Source organism: Platalea leucorodia, assembly GCF_965183815.1.
Source record: "Platalea leucorodia genome assembly, chromosome: 3".
NCBI lineage: Eukaryota > Metazoa > Chordata > Aves > Pelecaniformes > Threskiornithidae > Platalea > Platalea leucorodia.
Window position 1 is genome coordinate 126,000,206 of NC_138825.1, and position 21,291 is coordinate 126,021,496.

General features: G+C 47.0%; 1 protein-coding gene across 2 annotated transcripts in view; it reads right to left on the minus strand.

The window, feature by feature from the left end:
• The window catches only part of EXTL3 (exostosin like glycosyltransferase 3), a 135,532-nt gene that overhangs the window by 16,760 nt on the left and 97,481 nt on the right, over positions 1 to 21,291 (minus strand). For both annotated transcript variants that reach the window (XM_082307701.1, XM_082307702.1), the window contains exon 5: positions 15,246 to 17,872. In XM_082307701.1, the coding sequence (XP_082163827.1) occupies positions 15,246 to 17,393 (2,148 nt within the window). In that variant the 5' untranslated portion in view covers positions 17,394 to 17,872. The remainder of the gene's footprint in view (positions 1 to 15,245; positions 17,873 to 21,291) is intronic.

The window sequence follows — 21,291 nt, forward strand, 5'->3', positions numbered from 1 at the left end:
GAACAGCCTTGCCGTGCCTGGCTGGCTCCCAGCTCCACTCTGGCTAGTCTGGATGAGGCCCAGGCCACGCAGAGCATCGTGCCACACCAGCATCTGCTGCGGCCGGGCAAGGGGCAGGAGAAAGGAGACGGCACTTCTCCTCCAGTGCTCGCTCCCAGACCTCTTCCACATCTCACTTACTCCACACATATTCTCTGGCATCTGCTCTCTTGTTTGATTTGATGGCACTTGCACCAAAAATATCGGTCATTTATTTGAATGTCCACCCGAAAACAGCTCTTCAGCAATGCTCTTAGCGGGATGCTTCTTCAGTCATCTATTGCCTGATGAGACGTCCCTGGTTTTCACAGTGGCTTCCCCTGGCAATTCTTCACCTTCTTGTTTTCCCTTTAATCTTTGCTTGTAAAGATGGACTGGAAGGTTACCATTATCCCCTTTCTCATGTATTAATTATTCTGCTGCTCCTTCCCCAGCGCCTTCTCTTCACCTTGGAACAGTTACAACCCCCCTCCTTTACGCCCTGAACCAGCCTAGTTAGACTCCACACTGCTGTGCTTTGCTACCTCCAGTTTAAGGCAATTTCAAAATTTGAATGAAAAGGATTTATAGACTATTTTAAGACTCATCTCCAGAGGTATGAAAAGAGTTTCACTGGAAGGGCATTTAGTTACAAAGCTATCCAAAGGCAGCATATACTGCATATAAATTGGCAAAACAGATGCATTTTTAAAATACGCATAATTAAATAATGCAACATAAAACCAAGCATAAATTATCCCCCACCGAGAACAAAACCTCACAGGAAGATACTAATGGAAATCCCTTTTTTAAACTGATACTGTGTCCATGTACGTAATAGGTACAAACGCTTGGGCTCTCTTTAAACTACTCGACTGCTATCAGTGAACTGCTCATCTCTGAGATGAGAAAACAGCTTGCGATACAAATAAAACTGATTATTTATTCATTCTCATACGGGTGCAGCTGCCACATCTTTCTAGAGAAACTAAAGGAGGAGAATGCATATTTTTAATGTTAAAGGGATCTAGATACTCACTTATTTTTATTCTCTCTGTGTGCTGCTGTTAGTGGCTGCGCAATCAAAGATGTACGTTGAGCTGGTTGTCCAATTAGATTTATTCTACAATTATTTGTAACTATTTGGCTCCAAAGAGCGTCCCTGGGATAACACACTGTCACTTGCAGTTGAGGCTTTCAAATACCTCATCTCCCATTGCTTCATCTCACTCCTTTCTCAACTTTCCAAAACTCTGCTCTGTGCTTTACGTGAAAGCTCGCCGGGAAAACCCGCTGAGCACAAGGGGACAGAAAAGCTCACGACCCAACTTCCATTAGCACGGCTGGGATCACGAGCCAGATTTACAAGTTGCTGTTTTCTGTGAAACCAGAGAAAGCCATCTGAGGAGGGAAGATCTCATGCTCAGGGTTCTGATACCGATAAACCCAATTTTAGGTTGGGGGAGGAGGAGTTTGCAATTAAATGGGTAATACCCAAAGGCGTGATGTTCCGACAGATGAATGAATTGGCGGTTCTTTATCGATGCTCTTTCAAGCTACAGCTAGACGAACGTCGCAAACCTGCTTTCACCTGGCAAATCCTGTCTTGCTATTCACGGCCTGAAAATTCAGATTAAATTATTCCGCTCAGCCAAGAAGCAGTTCCAGAGCTCAGAGCTGAAATACGCTGGGGAGACGATGGACGGCAGCAGGAGCGTCTGTCGCAAGAGCACGCATGGATTCAACGCAAGCAGCACTGGAACACTCAACCTAACAACAAAAATACCTTCTCGGAAAAACTCCCTGTTTTCTCAGCCTTCGTTTTACCCTTTCCATCAGCCTTCGTTTTACCTTTTCCATCTTCAAGCTCTTGCTTCTGGCAGTTCATCTAAACTCTGAACTTCATCCTCTGTGCCTCTTCTTCCTCTCCAAATACCCCTCAGCTGCTATAGTGGTAATTTTAATAGCAAAAAGGTTGTTGGATAAAACAGCTTGCTCGGGGTAATGATAAAATGCACTGTTGAAACTACTGGCGTGCTCCAAGCCGACGTGGCTGCATTTTAACGAACTGGTGCTGTCTATCCTTTCCTAATCTCGCAGGGCAGCTGTTAGGTTGACGAATGTTTGCTAACAACTCAAAGATCTTTGGATGGAAACAAACTGTTAGAGGATTTTCAAAGGTCAGTCCTATATAATCGGAATATTGCCCTTTCAGATTCTAAGGCACGAAAACCGACAAATTTCACCCAACGCCTGATAGCGCAGCATCAATTAAGTGACGTGGTGAAACAACAGGGTTGGATACACAAGGCTGAGACCCAGGAGCTCGGGGCTGGAGAGCGCAGCTCTGTATCATTTAATACGGGAAAAAAATAGCAGGTTTATTCCACTCCCCCCCCCCCCCCCCCCCCCGTAAGTTTTATTTACGCTATAAAATTCAATTCAAGGGGAAGCTTTTTCCTACTATGACCTCCTCAGCTCTACAGCATCCCTTCTCCGGCTCCGTGTCTCCATCCAGCCCGGGTGCCTGAGCTCTCCCCGGACAAGATCCAGCAGCACGCTCAGGGAGAGCCGAGACCTGATGAAATGGGGACACCTGCCTTGCGTTTTCTGTACCAAAGGCATTTTGCTAATATTAGGTAAAACACAGAGATGCCATTTCTAACCAGCTCTCGCTGCTGAAAAAGAGAACACGCAAAGAGACAGAAAGAGGGCAGGAACACCTTTTAACTCTTTTCACAAGGTGGAGTATTAGTGCCTGGAGCTCAGGGATGGGGGATTCAAACTGCTTGTGGGTAGCAAAAACTTTCCAGAGCCAGACTGGTAAATACCAACAGCTCAGGAACCGGTGTACGCACTGCCAGTGAGCCTGGGAACAGAGACCGCCTTTCTGCTTCCGATTTAAGCCAACTCTGACCCCTGGGATTCAGCAGGAATTTGGTTCTGCCAGCAGAGGAGCTGCAGATCCTCGCAGCATCCTGGCCCATTCCCGGAGGCAGGCAGAGCCTGAAGAGCACATCGGGCTAGAGGGATCACTGCTCTGAACTAGCTTTATCTCCCAGATCTGTTTCAGGTATCGTAGGGAATCTGGCACTGCACCACGCAGGGCAGAGATGCGCAAGGTCAGAGCGATACCCGCAGCCAGGACTGCTGCACGCCGCTCGGGCTAATTTATTTTCAGAGCAGCTTCTGAAATTCAGAGCAGCAGAGTGAAAACAGGCCAGGAAAGAGCCCACGGCCAGGACTATCCTGTTCCTGCACTTGAACTAACCACAGAAATGCCGTGTAATACAGCCTGTACAGACAAAGAATAAAAACCCGACCAGCTCACAGAGGAAGCAACTGGAAAAGCCTGACCTTATTTTGGCAAAAATATTCTGTGACCCTGCCTCACCTTCCCAGCTGCGCTAGGCAGGTGGAGCACTCACCACAGATGTGTCCGGAGGTGTGTCAGGCCAGGTACAATCTCAGTACGTTGTCCTCCTTGGAAGAGCCATACAAGAGCCTGGAACAGCCATACGAGAGCCTAAGATGCACAAACTGCAACTCCCTGACCTTATTTAAAAAAACAAGCAAAACCCAAAAACTTCTACAGTATTGAAGCCCAGATCTCTCTCAGCCCTTGACTCTTGAGAAGACTCCACTAGCTAAATGATGCACTTCTAATTTCATTGGAAAAGACACGTTGCTAGTCCCCTGGTCCACGCTGAGAAGTCTGGCAGCAAACGGGCTGAGAGCTCAGGGATGGAGCTGAGAGGGGCTGTCACATCTCATCTGCAAGACAGAGAGCATGTAAAACTCAGCAATGCGATTCAGGAGCACCCTTGAGGTATCCTCTTCTTGCCAAGCCATCAGCGGCCGTGCAATACCAGGTCATCAGCATCGAAGGGAAGGAAACACAGCAACATCCATCTTAAGAGATACAGAAATGCACAACGGAGAGTCAGAGCATCTCCAGTGGAAGAAGAAAGTGCTGGAAACCCAAGGGATGCGGTCCCAAGGGATTATTGGAAGTATCTTCCTTCTGTTCACTAAGTGAGGCAGAGCTTATCTTTCCACACTTTGCTCTTTGGCTGATAGCCCGGCTGCTTTAATTAACAGAGCCTTTCGTCAGTGCAAATCCTCAGTATTGTTGTGCAATTACTTCTTCAGCAGGTTCCTTCTCTTTCTACTCAGTATCTGTCAAGCAGGATTTCCACTACAGCAGTAAAACAAAACGCCTGGCAGAGCAGGTGAGATTATTTTTAAATTTGTTAAAACTGGTATGTCTCACTGTTTGGAATACATTACATCTAATGATGCTCCGTGATGTTGTTCAGCATTTAAAAGCTGCTGTGTCCCATCCTAGAAGAGCTTTAGCGCAGGCATTCATATCTGGGGGCTGAAGGCATCAAAATGAACATTGTATCTCAGCTAACGAAAGAAGGAACTGGGGTCAGACTATTAACTTACTGAGCAGCTACTAAAGAAGCTGGTATATAAACTTGGTACACAAGCAGAGCCAAGAAGCCATCAAGTTTGCCAGTAGGTTATTTTTTGGATGGGAAGTGGACAGAGGATTCATTAATGCTTACGTGTCTGGGAGCAGCAACCATAAAGAGCACTCAGGCACGCAAACCCACTTTTGGCTTCCAGGTTTATTCCAGACTGGAAGCTTTCTGGGGACCTCCGAGATGAGAAGGCTGAGATCTCACTGGGAAAGTTCTGATGGGTCTGGATGAAACGAAGACAGCTTTCTGCCAGCATGCCTGTCCTCAAATCCACTATCTAGTGATGAGAGCTCTTTTATGTAATGTTAGAAGAAAAGAACTAGCAACTCCATACCACGATAGCTAATCAGCATTTTATCTCTCGTTTTTCTCTGGGATGAGTACAGCTCATGGAGAAAAGCACTTTCCATCAGCTTAAATATCAGAGAATAGGGTCCATACATTACCCTGAACGTGGTCAAATAAAGGGGAACGGCAGTTTCACCAAACATGCAATCTCATCTCAGCAAGCAATAAATGCCTTCTCACTCCACATGGCAGAGCCAGGAGATGACAAACCAGGACAGAAGCCCCACACGGGTTTCTGAAGATTTTCCCTTTGCTCGTAGGCTTCAGCTGCTGGATCCTAATTGCTGGATCCCATGGCTGGATCCTACTTCACCTGGTCCATGTCCCACACCAACCCATCGTCTGCTTCCATCCAGAGGAGCAGAAGGCAGCAGCAAGAGGAGCATCATCCCCATGCTCTCCAAGCCATGGGCTTTGTGGTGGGCAACATCATGTTCTTCAAAGTTTGCCTTGCCCTGAGACTTTTACTAATTAGTGATCTATTTAAACTCTTCCCACTAGTCAATTAAAAAGTAAAATAAAATCAAGGGGGAACAAATGCTTCCACCAAGAGGTAGCTAATACGTTACTGACAAACACATGGTTGGGATGAATAGAGACTACCATAACCACCTCCCACGATCCACAGTATGGGCTGGGAATTAAGGACCAGCATGTGTTAGAAATTACAGAGTTCACATAAATGAGGCATAATTAAAAACAATTCCTTTTATAAATTTCTGATACAATCAACCTAATTATTACCAGTGTTTTGAAAGCAATTTGCTTTGTCACCTGCATTCAGAGCAAGAGGAAAATGAGCCTTTTTGCAAAGAATTATCTAGCTTACAGCTGTTATATTCCCCAGAAAAGTGCTTTTCTTGTTCCCTCTTAGCTCTCTTCTTTCGCAGTAAAAGATGGGGCTGTTCCTCACTGTAGAGATAAGGCAGGTTTCCACCCGCCGGGGCTCTGGGCAGCTCGGGAGATCAAAGTGACGATTAATCCGTTCACGTCGAAGTTGCAAAAACTGAACTTCCCTGCCCAAAATGCTTTAAACGTTCAATGTTGAGTACAAAACCAATTTCCCTTTCCTACATGAACCTCAAAAAATTCAGAGTTCAATTCAGATAAGCATTCAGAAACCTGAAGACTTCGCTAAACTATTTTGATCTGAAAGTGTTATCTGTGAAGCCTAGGAACAGCTTCACCAGACTTCCCACCTTTCTGCTGCTAGTAAATCTAGGAATAGGTGAAAACAGCTGTCTACAGCTTTTCTGTGAGCGTATAAGGAGATGTACAAGTGCACACTTTAGTGACCATGGCTTTCTGTTCCCTGTGCCTCAGTTTCCCTCTGGCTTATTAGCAAGATGCCCTTAGCCTGCTGCTTATGGTCTTTGTGCCAGTTTCAGGAGAAGGGAGATATTCCTCCCCTTTCTTCACAGGGTAACACAGATTTTCATTAATTCACTCAAGGCTTTAAATGGATGGAAGTGACTTAAAACTACTGCTTTTTCTCTAGAAATCTCTTATGGTCTCTAAAATCTCACTGCTATCACAAAGAAAAAAATCACTCCATCCTTTCTGGGTACCTGTAGTGAAACGGGACCGAATCCAGGGATATAGCAGTCAAGACAACGGGAAAACAAATTGCAGCCCTTGGTTCTGAACCCAGCTACTCCATCACCTTTCTGCTTATCGATCGCTTTTCACACGAGACGAACCTCCTCCTCCTGCAGAAGCACAGGAAGGAGCAAGACGCTGTTTTTTGGAGAGGGGAGCGCTCCGTATGGACGGCACGGCAGGGAGAGCCGTCATGCCTTATCGCTAACCGCAGAGTTTGATTTCAAGAAAACTGAAGAAAAAGCATCCATCAGTTAGATAAGGGAGAGCAGCATCTGCTTCCTCGCCAGATACAAGCAGGCACCGTCGGGAAAAGGGGTAAGAAACTGTCCAGGGGGTGAATAATATTGTGGCTGCTGTGCTGTGCCATCGGCAGCCCACCGGCAAACCTGGGAATAAGTCACCATCTTCTTTTTGAGAGCTGCAATATCTTTGCTGATCGATCCCACAGAGCTTGGGGAGGCATCTGTGAGCTACACCGGACACGGAAGAACAAGCAGAGTGATTAAAACCTCTCTCTTGCTCCTCATCTCTTTCTCTAACCTTGTATCCAAGAGTTACCTTCCTCTTTATGACCTTCTCATGTCCTTCATGGTTGTCTCCTTGATGTCCCCATGCCCCACGAGGTCCCTCCCATTCCAGCAAACTTTAACAACACAGATTTTCTTTTGTCTCATCTATTTAATACCCACAAGCCAAAGCTAAATTCTTGACCTCAGTGACTACAGCTCGCTCCTTCTCTCCCGTGCCTTGGGGGCCATCCATGTCTCGTGGTACCTCACCACAACATGTTACTGCTGGTGACAGACGGGGTACGCCTGTCTCAAAGGGGGAAAAGTGTTCCCCCCCATGCTTGTTCCACTGTATGGAAAAATTTGGGGATATTAAATACTCTGTCGTTATTTAAACAGGCACAGGCAGGCCACCACGCAAAGGGAATCCAGCCCTGGAAAAACAATGTGGTATTTTGCTGCTGCACCGACTCCGGTGCCAAGTCCTGTCGTGCTGCTCCGGAGCGGAGAGTGTTTTAAAGATGCACAGGCAGCTTTCGCATTGATGGTTAAAGGCTTCAATACTGGGGGACTGCCACCTGTGACATTTTCAAGCTTTTATGTGTGAGAAAAACCACCTGATTATTTACACTGTAGTGTACAAGGACAAGTCCCTCCCTTGTTTTTCCTTTCCAACGCCCCAAAGTAACACCTTCCTTCTGGTCACCGACCCCGTTAGCTACATCCTAAGCCAAGGGGATTCAGAGAGCTGAGGCTATGGTAACATTTTGTCTACAGAAAAGCTATTACAAACCAGCATATGGCACACGAGAGAATTAAGCAGTGGTTTTAGGCAGTAGCAGCAGAGTATTGCAAGGGTGTTTGAGTTAATATTCAGAGCGCAAATCCCTCAGAAGTCGGCAGTGCTTGTTACGTTATCAGCATACATTCATGCATCGCTGCACCTTTGCTTAGACCCCGCAGTGACAAGCATCTGGATTTTAGCATCGCAGGTAAACTAAGCAGCAAATTTGCTCCTTCCTCTTCTGCTATACAACGGTAAAAATATGTCTCGAGACAGCAAAACTCCCAGAAATGTGAGAACTAATCCGCCCGCCCGGCAGCACCGTGCTCTGCAGGCAGCAGGTGGTGCTACGTACCCGACAGCGGCACACAGACATTTTCGTGCAACATCGCCCTGCCTTATAAAATTGCTCTCATCGAGAAACCTAACTCGTAAAGCTGTGATACACTGCCGGTAAAGCTGGTGCACTGGATGCGGCCCGTTTAACCCATGGATGGGGCAGATGTCTTGTGTAAAGTGACTCGGTGGTAGGAAATAAGGTGATTTTCTCAGTTGGTTTTCTTTGTCACAGAAAGCATAGCCTGAATTGTTCCTTCTGGAAGCAAACCTGTAGCCCCCCACTCCCATAGGCAAACCAGGACCTGAAAGTTAAGCTGGGTTCCTCCTGATTTTGTACACAAGAGTTGCAAGCTAGGGTAAGGCAGGGAGAAGCGGTAAGTGCCCAGCGTAAAGCTCTGACTCACCGAGCAGCTTCAGCAGGCGAGCTGGCCCAGCAAAGCACAAGTCACGTCACCAAGGAAGGGCTAGGTACACGCTTAAGTACCTGGTTTAGTCAGGACCTGAGCTGCTATTTATGCAAAGCTCCCAGGAAGCAAAAGGATCAATTGAAACGGTGGTGTGATCGGTATGGAGTTTTATCCTCTTGATTAACTCATGGCTTGAGGACCTCACCTGGGATCACACACACAGCACTCCAGTTTAGCTCGAGTCACTGGTGACTCCGCGAGCTGTTAGTCTGCAAGGTTGGCTATGCTCTTATCAGAAAACCAAACATGATGTTGAAGGACAAGCAGAGAAGCTCATGCTGCCACCGTGGCACGCTACACACTGCCTGACCAGGTTCTGTTCCTCCTCTTCTTAGCCAGAAGCATCACCTAGGGACCCCATCGCGCTCCTTAAAATGGAGATACCAAAGCACCTTCAAATATTTCTGGTAGAAGGGATGTGCAAAAGTAAGGCATCCGTCCTTCAGCAGCGAGCTCAGCACAGCACGGTTGTACAGACGCTGCCCAAACAGAAGGGAAAGTCATGACGGCATTTCCCCCGAGTCTGCTCCTGATTAACAAGTGGCATTTCAAGGGACACTGTGGCCAGCCAAACGGGTCTGCAGATGCAGCAATGCTTCCGGATTAGAAATTTTCCAAAGATTATTCCCTTTTAAAGAAGCAGCTAAATTGAATGAGCTTTCTCAGCCGGCCACCAAGCCAGCAGAAAAGGACGTTACGCCACTGGAACTGGCTGCAGAGATCAAAGCCAGCTACTTATTCTGTAACAAAGCTGAAGGAAAGGATTAGTCACTGCCGAAAGCCACAGGAGCTGGCATTGGCAGCGAACCCAGCTAAATTGCTCAGAAATGCCTACAAGCACACACCACCTAACCCCGGAGGAAGAGGAGAAAGCAAACTGCTGCAGGGCTTTTCCAGCCATGGCTCTGTCACCAAAGGACCTGCACGCACGCAGAAAAGAAAGAGGAGTTGGAAGCTCAGGCTGTAATTTCTTAGAACGTGAGCACAGGTTGTGAAAATACTCGTTTGGGTTGAATGAGGTTTAGCCCCAAATGCGGGAAGCCCTTTTGCAGCTCAGCTGGGCTCATAGGCAACGCTCCACGTGTGACATGGGCGGCCCACGCAGAGCCCTTGGGCTTCCAAAATAACCCAACCGAAAGCCAGTCGTTACTGGGAAAGTGGGAGAGATGTTACACCAGCTCAAAAGAAAGTAAAACCACTGCACAACTGGATAGTCCTGATCCAACCCCAGCAACACATCCTGACTTCAGGTTGGTACAAAATCTCAGTTATCAGCTAACGAGGGTAAATCTCACTCGTCCTCTGCCTCCAACGTATGCAGCCCAACCAGCTCAAATCTCAGACGGAAGGACGTTGGTTGAGAAGTTTGCAGGCGGGTCGCTGAGCAGCCAGCAAGCATTCAGATGGTGCCACCGCCCCCCTGCTCACACATCCAAAGCAAAGGATTTGAGACCAGTCGTGTCAGAAGTCACCTTCAGCTGCGTGCGAAGGGCTCGGGACAGGAAAAAAATAAGACAAGCCTTGAGAAATAAAAGCAACGTTGTTTGGAAATCACTGCTCCGGGTTCAAACACCCCTGTAAAGAGGTGAAGCATTTGTCCCCATGAAGCTGGCTGTCTTACACAAAACTTTTTCTCGTGTTGCTTGGACCTCTGCAGCCTTTGGCAAGCAGAGATTGCTGCGCTGGCAACACAGTACTAAGCCCTTGCGGTCTGAAAGCAGCGGTTCCTCTCTCTGGCTGGCAAAATCTTTACTTAAACAAGATGTTTTCTCCTTATGCTACTAAGGACAGGGGAAAAAAAGTGTTAAAAATGTATCTTTGTCCAGTTTAAGAGACAGACTGACCCGAAGATGCTGGTGTTCGATGGCAGAGGGTGCATACAATGGGCCGAGAATTTTTTTTTACTCGAGATTATAACCAAATCTAGAGTCTTCCTGAGCTCAGTCTTCCCGTCCCCGGTCTCCTCCCATCTCCAGGGTGCAACACACAGGCTGAGAAACGTGGGTAGGAGAGGAGGTAAGGGGAGGCTGCTGAGCGCACAGTTTGCTTTCCTGGCTCGGACTGCAGCTCCTGGGGGGCTTTAAGGAAGATTCTGAAAGGGAAATGGATAATTTAATTGCTGCATTAGAGGATCTGCGGCTGTTTTGAGTGCAAACTGCTCCAGAGCTTAATCACCTTGCTGCTCAGGGCTTTGTGCTTTCCCCACTGAACCGAGGGCATATGCAGCACTGGCAGCCTTCTGAAATACACATTAAATATATTAAACTCTTCCGGTAACTCTGGCTGTTCAAGCTCAGCTCATTCTTTCAGTTTTTTACGATTAAAACCAGAGCAGAAACAGGGAAAATGAGTCCTGTCCCCTTGCCCCAGTCCACGTCCTGCTTAGAGCAGCATGGAAGATGGATGGTGAACCAGCTCTGGAGGATTTGAAGGGCTGCTAAAACCACGTACAGGGTTTATTAAGCATCTGGACTTGCATCTATGCTGCAAGTTTGCCGATGAATTGCAAGCAGGTGCCCTACAGCAAGCAGAAAGCAGCAGCACATCGGTGCCGAGCACACCGCGAAGCACAGCAGGATCTGAATCTTCTTGGGTGCATCTTATTACCATTCGCGTAGGCTGGATGCGTGGTTGCCCGAGTGTTTTGTTTCATTTGTTTCCCTTCACTTTTATTCATGTGGATGAAAATGCTGTCAAGGAATCGCAAAGCAAAGTGTGAGGTTTCTCCTGTCATCGCCTGTACGCTGTTTAGAAATCCTGAGCGTGGAGATGCTGAAAGGCAAAGCTGGAAGCCCCTATCCCAAGATCAAGCCACAGCTTCTCCTTAATGATTCCCTCTTTATTCTGCCACTGAAGATCCTTCCAAGATTAACGTGCGTGCGGGAGCAGCTGCCAGGTATCCCCACCTCACTCAAACCTTAGTGCAGTCTTTCCAGCTCTTCAGAGCAGAGATTTAATCCACATTCCTTTCCCTGTAAGCATGGGAATAGCAGCAGCACTTGCTGGTGAGGTGCGAGCAGCACCGTGCCGAGGACTTCAGCAACCACAGCAACACTGGGTACAGGAGGGCTCTCACCCTTGCTACAAGGGAGCGGAGGTCAACTGGTGGCAGGGATCGGTGGTCCGCCAGTTTTTAATTCCTTGAGTATACTTTGACTTTACCAGATGCCACAGACATCTTGAAGGACAAACCTGGAAGGATGCATCAACACTGGGTAAATGCTGCAGCGGGGCGCTCAGAAGTTCAGCCGTGGTTGCAGTGCCGCTGCTGGCGCTGGTAGGGTCGCGCTCTCCAGGTTCTTCTGTCTGAGGAAGTTCTCCTAATGCAGTGCTAGAGATACAAACACTTGCAGAAAGCAAGTTTTTAAGCTTGCACAAACAAGACTTCTCACAACCTTTGTTTTTTGCTGCAATACTATTTAACGTGAGACGGGAACAATTTTTACAGCTCAACTCCAGCACAAAGTCACTTTAAATTAGAAGGTAATCTACCTACATCTGTTCCAGGGGCAACCTTGAATGACTACACACACAACTTTACATTAAATTATATTTGCACTTAGTCACTTCAGGCTTGGTACAGGGCCAGAATATTTTATCAGAGACTCCTGTGCAGCTAAGGAATCTTACTGATTTTTCAGTAAATTATGCCGTCACGATAAATCTATATCTAAGTACAAGTTTTAAAAAAATCAAATATATTCTGTAGCCCTGTTTATCTCATTATCCATGAAAGATTTAAAGATCCAACACAGCTTCAAGCTTTGCTCTTGATTAACTCCCAGCCCACCAGGGAAAAGAAACCACATAACTCGCTTTGGAAGACCAAATCACAACCAAGCAGCACGGTTTGCAAATGAAGTTTGAAGGAACTGATCGATGAACTAACTACCCATGCAGTAAGGCTAAAGGAGGAAGCCCAGTTCTCCTTTGGGTATCCTGCTAGCCCAAAGCCGCACAGCTAAAGCGTAGTCCTAAGTCCCACCGAGGTGCTGCTGGTGGGACTAAGGACTACGTTATGCTTCCAAGGGCTCTTTCAGCCCAGAACATGCTACACACGTTGCTTCATCTCATTAGGATGCGATTCACCTCAATAACCTTCTGGCTTTGGGTGCTTTGATCAGGGATCATGCCGCCACACGTGTGCTGCTGTTGCGCTGCTCCTCGCAGTCAGACGGTGCCTGGACCCACTTCAGTCGCAAGGGGGGGCACCCAAATCCGCCCCCGTCCGCTTCTCTTTCCCCCAAGTTTCCTCTGCATAGCTCTGTGCTTTGGGACTCGAACACGGGGCAATTACTTGCACCCCAATGTTACTGAGAACGTATTTGTTACACCGAGATACAGCACTGCTTCAAGATCTGAGAGAATTGGATATTCCCCATCAAAAGACACTTTTTTTCCTCGTAAGGAAATCAGGTTCACAGCTCTGCAGTTTCTTTTGACAGCAGCAGTCGTAAGGGTTTGTATTTCTTGCCAGCCCCACGTATCCACCTGCCTCTTCCCCTGGCTACCACATCCCCCGTCTCAGCCACCAAGGCTCAAGTGGAGCCTCACCTCTACTCCTCAAGTTCTTGCTGCCCTTTTCCACAGTGGGTCTTAGGATCCGTCACTGTTTGATGAAGCCCAGGTAAGTTTCTATGTCATTACCACGCTATACCATCCATATAGATGAATACTACAGACTCTCAATGTGATTTAAACACCCAGTCTGGATATGGACTTAGCAACAAGCACTTCAGTGGGACGGATGCCTGGAGGCTGCAAAGGTTTAAGCCTCCTCTAAGAGATCCCAAGAGACTCGGGCTCTTTGGGATTTAGAAAAACGGGAAGAAAGCATACCTATTATCAGACCAACATGCTCCTTTGGAAAGGACCCCAGCAGAAGCTCGCTGTGCTCCAGCCATTCCCTGGCACTTGGCCATGAGCACAGCGTTACCACCCAACGTCCCAAAACAGACACAAGACAATTTTCCCCTCTTGAATGGAGCCGTACGGAACGTCCCCCATAGCTTACAAACCCCAGCCCGTGGCTCGAAGGCGACACGCAGCAACTCGTGTGTGACAAAGTCCCCAAAAAAGCCAGTGGGCCTCCGACACAATAGATGTGCAGACGAGAGCAGAGTAAAAAAAGGCATTAACGTCCATCAACAGAAACGTATTTTTCTTTCACAAATAACACCCATTAGCAACTCCAAGGAGAACAATCCCCACTCTTCAGCTCTGAAGGAGTACACAGTTTTTCAGCAGACACAATGCGAAGATTTTGCAGAATTCAGGCATTCAACAGGACTAATGCGAAAGATTATTTTGCAATTATCCAAGCAATTTTCTCTCCTCATTGTCCCTGGACCATAAGGGTTTTTAAATGTGAGCAGAAGGATTTATTCATCACAATAATAATAAAACAAAATATTAAATCAATGAATCTCTTTGCATGAAGCATAAAGCTCACACTGCTATTAAGCTTAGTAGCGTCCTGTCACATAAACCACACACAGTTTGCGTACTTAAGTACCATCTCCCTCTTTTATTTTTCCCTTCCCTAATTTGTAAGGCATTATCCTTCCATTTGTCCTCTAAACACAACCGGATTCAGACAACACAGTGTTGCTTCTTGTTAGTGGCTCTACGCCCATGCGCTCTTTATGAGGGCAGATGGAGATTTATATTTAATACTGATTGTTGACAATGGCCAGTACAGAAAGTTATACTGGGATGACAGAAAAGTCCTAAAATAAATACATACATACATACATAAGTAATAATTTAAGGAGAATTGACTCCTTATAAGCAACACTGCCAACATGCAAGTGAGTAGCTGGGCATGAAAATGAATGCTGGTCTTTGAAGGTGTTGCTTCTTTGGTTTGGCTGAGGAAAAAAAATAATCAACTCAAACCTAAGCAAAACTCAATTACAACCTTTGGAGGATGGAAGCTCTTAGCGTCATGTTGGCCTTGGCTTATATTTCCCTCTCTGCCATCCCTTGTAATATAAAGTGATAAATTACTTTTGAGGCCCTTGCAGCAGGCACGGCTTCAGTCGGTCCCTCCTTTGTTTTTATAAAAGATTTATCTGGTAGCAGAAGCAGTCACTACTTAGGTATTTATAAGGTGCCAACTGTCCTCACAGTGTGACACTTAAAAAGCCTAAGCAAGATTTTCAATAAACATGAATCTCTAGTTTTAAGACCTGAGATTCCTGTTAGGCTCCATACAAGCAATTACTGTTTTCATCCGTGCTAAACACCTGGCACCTAGATCCGTGTTTTTACAGTTTAGGCTCTCGTGCGTATCAGCTCCTGTTTCATAACCAAAGGCGACCAAAAAAATTATCTCGTGACAGCAATTCACCTCGCCTAAGTTCACACATCCACAGAGCACAGCCGTCCACCTCTGAACAGGGACCTCCCTTCAAAGCCGGTGGAGAGAAACAGGCGTTTCTAGAGCACCAGCCACGGCGTTCTCATGCAAACACCTAAAATGGGTCAGATGAGCCATACCTGTAACCTCCCTGTTTTTCTCCGTTGATAAAAGAGTCCAGATCAGGTACAGACATCTACAACCACAAAAGACGGATGCTGTCCTATGTGACTTGAGCTGAGCTGACACACTACAGAAGAGCTACAGCCAACTTTAATGCACAAACCCCACCAGGAAGCGAGACCAAAGTAGCTACATCTTTCTTACCATGATTGGGACGCCAATGTCTGGCCACAAGAGATCCTCAGAGGGAAGCTTGGGAGAGTTCCACACTACCACAACTTTATTTAAGTATGGGAGACCATTGAGCCTTTCTAGGGAGTTCATCAAGACTTCCTCCCGCTCATAAGTCAACATCACTACTGTGAACTGCTCCCGGGGTACGTTGCCACCCAAAGCAGCCTGGAACTCCTTCCCAGAGCCACCTGCTCCTCCACCAATTGGTCGAAATCCAGTCCCAGACCCCAAAAATTTTGCTTCTGATGGTAAAACAGGGTCAAAGGGAGTGTAGGGGAAGAGGTGGAAAGGCCCCGGAGCAGAATTCCAATTCCTGTAGATGTCCATCGCAGTGAGGGTGAAATTGCGGAGATATTTGGGAGATGCATAGGGTGGTTCTGTTTCCACAGGCCCCAAGTCCAGGTCACCGTTGTCTGCCATATTGGGGTCTGTACCAGCAGCTTTGCCAGACCGGTGGGGAATCTCCACGGCGGTTTCTTCTCGGATAGGAGCAGCTGGGATTTGGATTCGAGTCCTTATGATAGCTAAGACTGTGCTGAACACGTTGTCAGAGGTGGAGAAGTAGGTCTCCCACAAGAAGCGGCCCTGCCTCCTCATGGCAAGGAGATCGTTGTCAGAAATGCTTCTCAGAAGAAAGTGCACTTCTGTGATACGTGGCTTTGGTATGATTAAGGCTGCCTCGTTCCACCGGATCACATCATTATAGGGTAGCTGAACTTGCTCTCCGAGAACCACCGGGATGGCTCCAACTTCCAGAGCCTCAAACAGTCTCATGGCACACCCGGCAGAGATCACTAAATGGGTGTCCCCTGGGGTGATTATCAGTGCAAAAGTAGATTGCTTCAGTAGCTCTAGTCTGTCATCCCTTTCTCCACACAGAGCCCACTCAGTGGGCAGACTCGCCTTAGGCTGGTTCTTACACGTGAACTCCACCAAAACAAAGTCCAACTTGCTGTCCTGAACAGCCTTCAAGGTGGTGATGATCCGATCGTCGTAGTCAGCTGGGGCGTTGCCTTCTATTTCCTCTTCGAATGAGCGAACCTCTTGCAAGCTAGATCTGAGAGACTCGATCTTCTCCCCCTGGAAACTAAACAGATATTTACGCTTGACTGGCACCTGGGGCGGGATTTCTAGGAAGTTGGGTTCAGACATAGCATGGACCAGAGGCGATACCACAATATCAAACCCTGGTCGATACTGTACATCGTAAAAGGTGGACTGGGCAACCATGGCGCGCCCTGTGCTGATGTTGTAAATGAAGTTCTGAGTTTCCGATTTCCTTGATAAATTGATGATGAGATGGTTATGTCCATCAGTCCTCCAATATGGCAAAGAGTGCAACTGTTGCTCTAGTTCAGTAGGTTTTGGCATTACGGGCTCTTGCATTTCCCCCACTAAAATTATATACACACAAGCAATATTTGCATTTTCAGTAACATAAACATTAGTTCTGACAGTCGCCTCAAAGGCTTGTTTAATTAAAGGGTCTAAGGAACTACCAAAAGGGTAATCGTCACTGTTGTAGACATAGACTGGAAAGCCAGATGTCAACGGGCAGCGCGAGTAGTCAAAGCAGTTGTGTAGCCTGCAGTTCCGATTGGATTTTGGCAGGGGAAAGGTCGCATCGTCTTTTTCTGGCAGCAGCCGGATGGGCAAGGAAAGCTTGGGCTGGTTCTGAGCCATCAGCTCTTTGTAGGAATGCTCGGTCTGGCTGATGACGTTCTTCAGCTGCAGCAGGTCCTGCTTGGCATTTTCAATGCTCTTTTTGCAGGCCTCGATCTTCAAGTTGAGCTTGGCAATCTCACTGTTGAGCTCCTGCCGCTTGGCCTCCAGCTGGAGCAGCTCCTCGCTGACCGACTCGCGGATGCGGCAGAGGTCTTGCACATGCTTTACCTCGCAGAGCTCATTGCCGGTCCGAGGGCCAAAGATGCGCTTGCCGGCATCGTCTGCGTCATCGATGGTGGTTAGGTAGTAGTGGGCAATGAGGGGAAAGAAAACGAGGATAATGAAGAGGGTGAAACTAAGCCAGGTGAGCCGGATCCGACTGGACCATCTCAACACCCATGGCTGGCCTCCGTTCCCCACTCCCCCATTCCGCAACATCGTATATCCAGTCATGAGTTCAAAAGTCGCTGCGCACCCAATCACGTTGGATCAGTAGCCATAACCAAAAGAGTTTTTATAGCGAGTATCTCGAAAAAAAAACCGTTATTGTGCCTGCTTAACGAGAAGCCAATAGAAGGGGAATTTCATCTTCTTGTCGTGCTGATGGCTTTTCTACAGTCGTTCTGCTGCAGGCACAACTTTTGATCCCGTTAGACTCAATCATTGACCTTCTCACTCACCCCCAGCCCACCTTTGGTCTGCGGGCAACCGTTGCTGGAAGTGTCACAGTGTTGTCATGGTGATTCAAAGTCTCAACCGGCAGAAGAAAAACACAATGGGATCAAGGCAAACTCTACCACTGCTCTCGACATCCTGCATTACCATCCAATGAATATGCAGAGGCACCAGCAATTGTGGAGAAGGAGCCAGAAGAGACCTGTACGAATGTCAGTCTCTCTCATCGCTGCTGCACGGCTGATGCTCTGCCATTCCTACAAGAGAACAATCATATATTCAGACAATGCAAACAAAACGACCCCTTAGCGACCTAAGACATTGCTAGTTTTTAAAAGCAACCGTCCTCTCTGCAAAAGAGCAACCCTCGCACATGTCTAACACCTCTGGGGTTAATACCAGTAAACCTGAGAAAGTGATGGGATTCATTAGATGTGGACATGTGGCTTTCTCTGAGCACTCTGCTTTTCATTAGGGTTGCATGCTTCAGTGGCCAGACCAGAAAAATCACAGCCCCTGGATCCAGTTTCCTATTTCTGCTTGTGCTGCTGTCTTGCTGTGTAACTTTGCAGAAGCTGCTCAACATCTACAAGCCCCTGCCTCCTCATGTACAAAATGGAGATACTAATGTACACCTGCTCTCTCTACCCGCCTTTAATGGCATGTTGTGATCCTGGGACACAGCAGCGCTGTGAATTTGTACTGCATAACTGAGTGTAATCACTATTGTTCTGGTCTAGTGACTAGAGCTGATGAGGAATTTTTAGATTAAGTGTTTTGCTTTCATTTCGTGCTGGAAAATTTTGATGCATGGCAAAAGAAAGTTTAAAGGGAACGTGCTCGTGTTGGTTACGATTACCTCCACTGGCTGGCTGCATACGAGAGGGCATTTTTGGTCAAAACTGGAGAAGCCTACGCTGTACATCAAAGCAAAGATACTGAAGTTAGGATCCACTGGGTACCGCACCACCCAAGCGGTATCGGCTTGCTTAGACATGCCTTTTTGCTCGGAAAACTCTGCTATGGCACTGAATGCCTACCTAGCATGGGCACAAAAATCAAGGACATGGCAAATTCAGCTCTGAGTCTTTGGTCTATGCCAACAGATTTGAATCTAGGCCAGCTGAATACGCTGCCACTAGAAACTCTCCCTTCCCTTTTATTAGCATCCTCCGAGGCACCTAAGTTTCTGGGATATTCTTTCATGTACCGGACTTCCCGCATCACTGATGAATGTAGTGCTGGGCTTAGCGTCGGCTCTTGCACAGCCTCAAGAGAAGCTTATTCATTTCCGCTTCAATTTTTAATTAGAGGAAAGTCATCTACACTGGTGATGGTCATTTTTCACTAAATCTATTTAATACTCCTCTCATCTACTCATCGAGAATTAGCAGAAAGAAGGCAAGGAAGCAAATCTCAGCTAAAACAGAGATCTGGAAAAGGGCCAAGCAAAACAGAAGTTCACCTTAAAGGAGCAGAGAGAAGCCAGGAATAATTTTCAGTGTGGTACACAAGTGCGTGTCAGAAAAAATAAATGGAAGATTTGATTTTAACCAGGAAACATTGTAATGAAAGAGGAAACAACTGGGGTAATAAAGCACAATTCCTAGGCCTATATTGTTACAAGGCCATTTGTTGTCGGTAACTTAATGTCCCAATATTAAATGGGGATCCCCCCCACACCTGACCCACAACTGGGAGTTGCACAGCAGTACAGACACTTAAAATTAAGGCAGATTTAAAATTCACAATATTGTCTGGCAAACAGCAGTGGTGTAAATCTCAGAAAGCCGGGAAGAAAGAAGGACTAAAAAGTCAGGAAAGGGCTAAATCAGCTTTCTCAGATCTTGGCAGCACAGTCGCTGCGGGCAGATGGGGGAGGCTTCGGCTCTGCGGGCAGGACATTTTAATATTATTCTCTGTACACCAACTTGCACTTGCCCAGGCTGGGAGAGAGGCTGGTGATGAATGTAAATCCCTGGCGCTTCTCCGTGGGGCTGTCAGGCAGGCACAGGGAGCCCTGGCAACAGCAGCACACTTGGGTCGTGCCTCTGGGACCACGGCCACACAACAGAAGAGTTTTAGCATGCACCAGTGTACAAACCAGGCAACTGAAGGCAAAAATAAATAATTGTAAAAAGCTTCTCAAGTCTATTTTTTTTTTTTTTTCCCCCTTTTTGAAGCTCTCCCCAGGAAATGAAGCTCATGCTGTCGCTCCCCGTGTGCATGCACCGGTCGGTCAGTCCCTGCTACTGCAGCCTCATAGGGGCTGCAAAGGTCCTAGAATTGCTACCGGTTTTCTGCAAACAGCTGGCCAGATGAGAGCTGCCCTATTAACCCTTTTTTCAAGTACATGCTCACTCTAACACCAGTGAATGTAAAACCCAGCTTCACTTCAAGGCACACGTGGGAAAACAAGCTCTGCTGTTGTTTTTTTTTTTGTACGGGGGTGCCATGGGATAAGTGCGGTCAAACCCTGCAAGGTGTTGAGATAACACAGAAACAAGGGATCATAACGTGGCCAAGAAACAAGGAAGGGGCATGTGGACGTGCTGCTTCAGTCTGGCCAGAGAAAACTGCAGCCCTACAGGCAGTAAAGGCAGTCGGAAAGGTTATCAGCTCAGATTGCATTTAATCTTGTTCTGTTTTAGCTGCTTTGCCCATTTATGAGCCCTAAACAGGGATGAAATGGCAAACTGGACTCCCTAAAATGGCAACTGGAGTCCTTGAAAAGCTAAATCCATTGCCTCACACATGATCCTCTGCAGCTGTTCTGCCACCTAATCCTTCCAGTGCCTCCTCTGGCCCTTCCATTCCAGTGACCGAGAGCAAACTTTATCCTCCTGACCTAAAAACGTGGGCTGTGAATTAAAAAAATCAGTACGCTCAGAAACCTGAAGCTGACAAACTAACTCTGCCACTAGCTTGGAAAAGACCACACGGGAAAGACCAGAGCAGGCTGGGGAGGGATTTGAAATGCAACACGTGTGGCTTGGGATCAGTTAGAAGTATTGACTGTCAGTATGAAATATGTGCTGGCGATAAAGCAAGCACTTTAGACACACTCTCAGACTCTTCTTCATTACTAAGACTTTATTCCTTATCAACTCAACAGAGCCTGAGGTTGTAACGCATTGTTATTAGGACTTCAAAAAAAAAAAAAAAAAGGCAAAGTAAAAACCCAATCTGTGGTTTTACCAAGAGAGTCTTCAGTGTTGTATTTAAGAGCAATAAGCAGCCCTGGGGAAAAAGGCTGCTGATTTCCTTTGTTCCCAAAAAGAAGTTTGGAGGGAGGAGAAACAGGTTAGTTGCTGGGCCTTCCAGCCAACTCATTCCTCTCGCTCCTAAGCACTATTTAGTTCTTTAAACTGAGCCCCACGCTGAGATGCTCTTGTTAACATTATAACACACTGTTGCTGCCTGATAGACCTAATTACACACACACAAAAAAGAGGCAGGAAGAGCTCTTAGGAAATCAGAAGCTCAATAATTACCAGAGCCTCTTCCCAAATGCCAATCTGACCGACTTCTCGAGCACGACAGGTTTGCATGCTGCAGTTCCTTCTCCCACGGCGTGGGCCTGCGAGACTAAATTGCTGTTCGGGCACGATGTCACATCTTAGTTCAAATCCCGGGCTGCGTTCCCAGCTTTCCTCAACTCCACAGCAGGCACTCC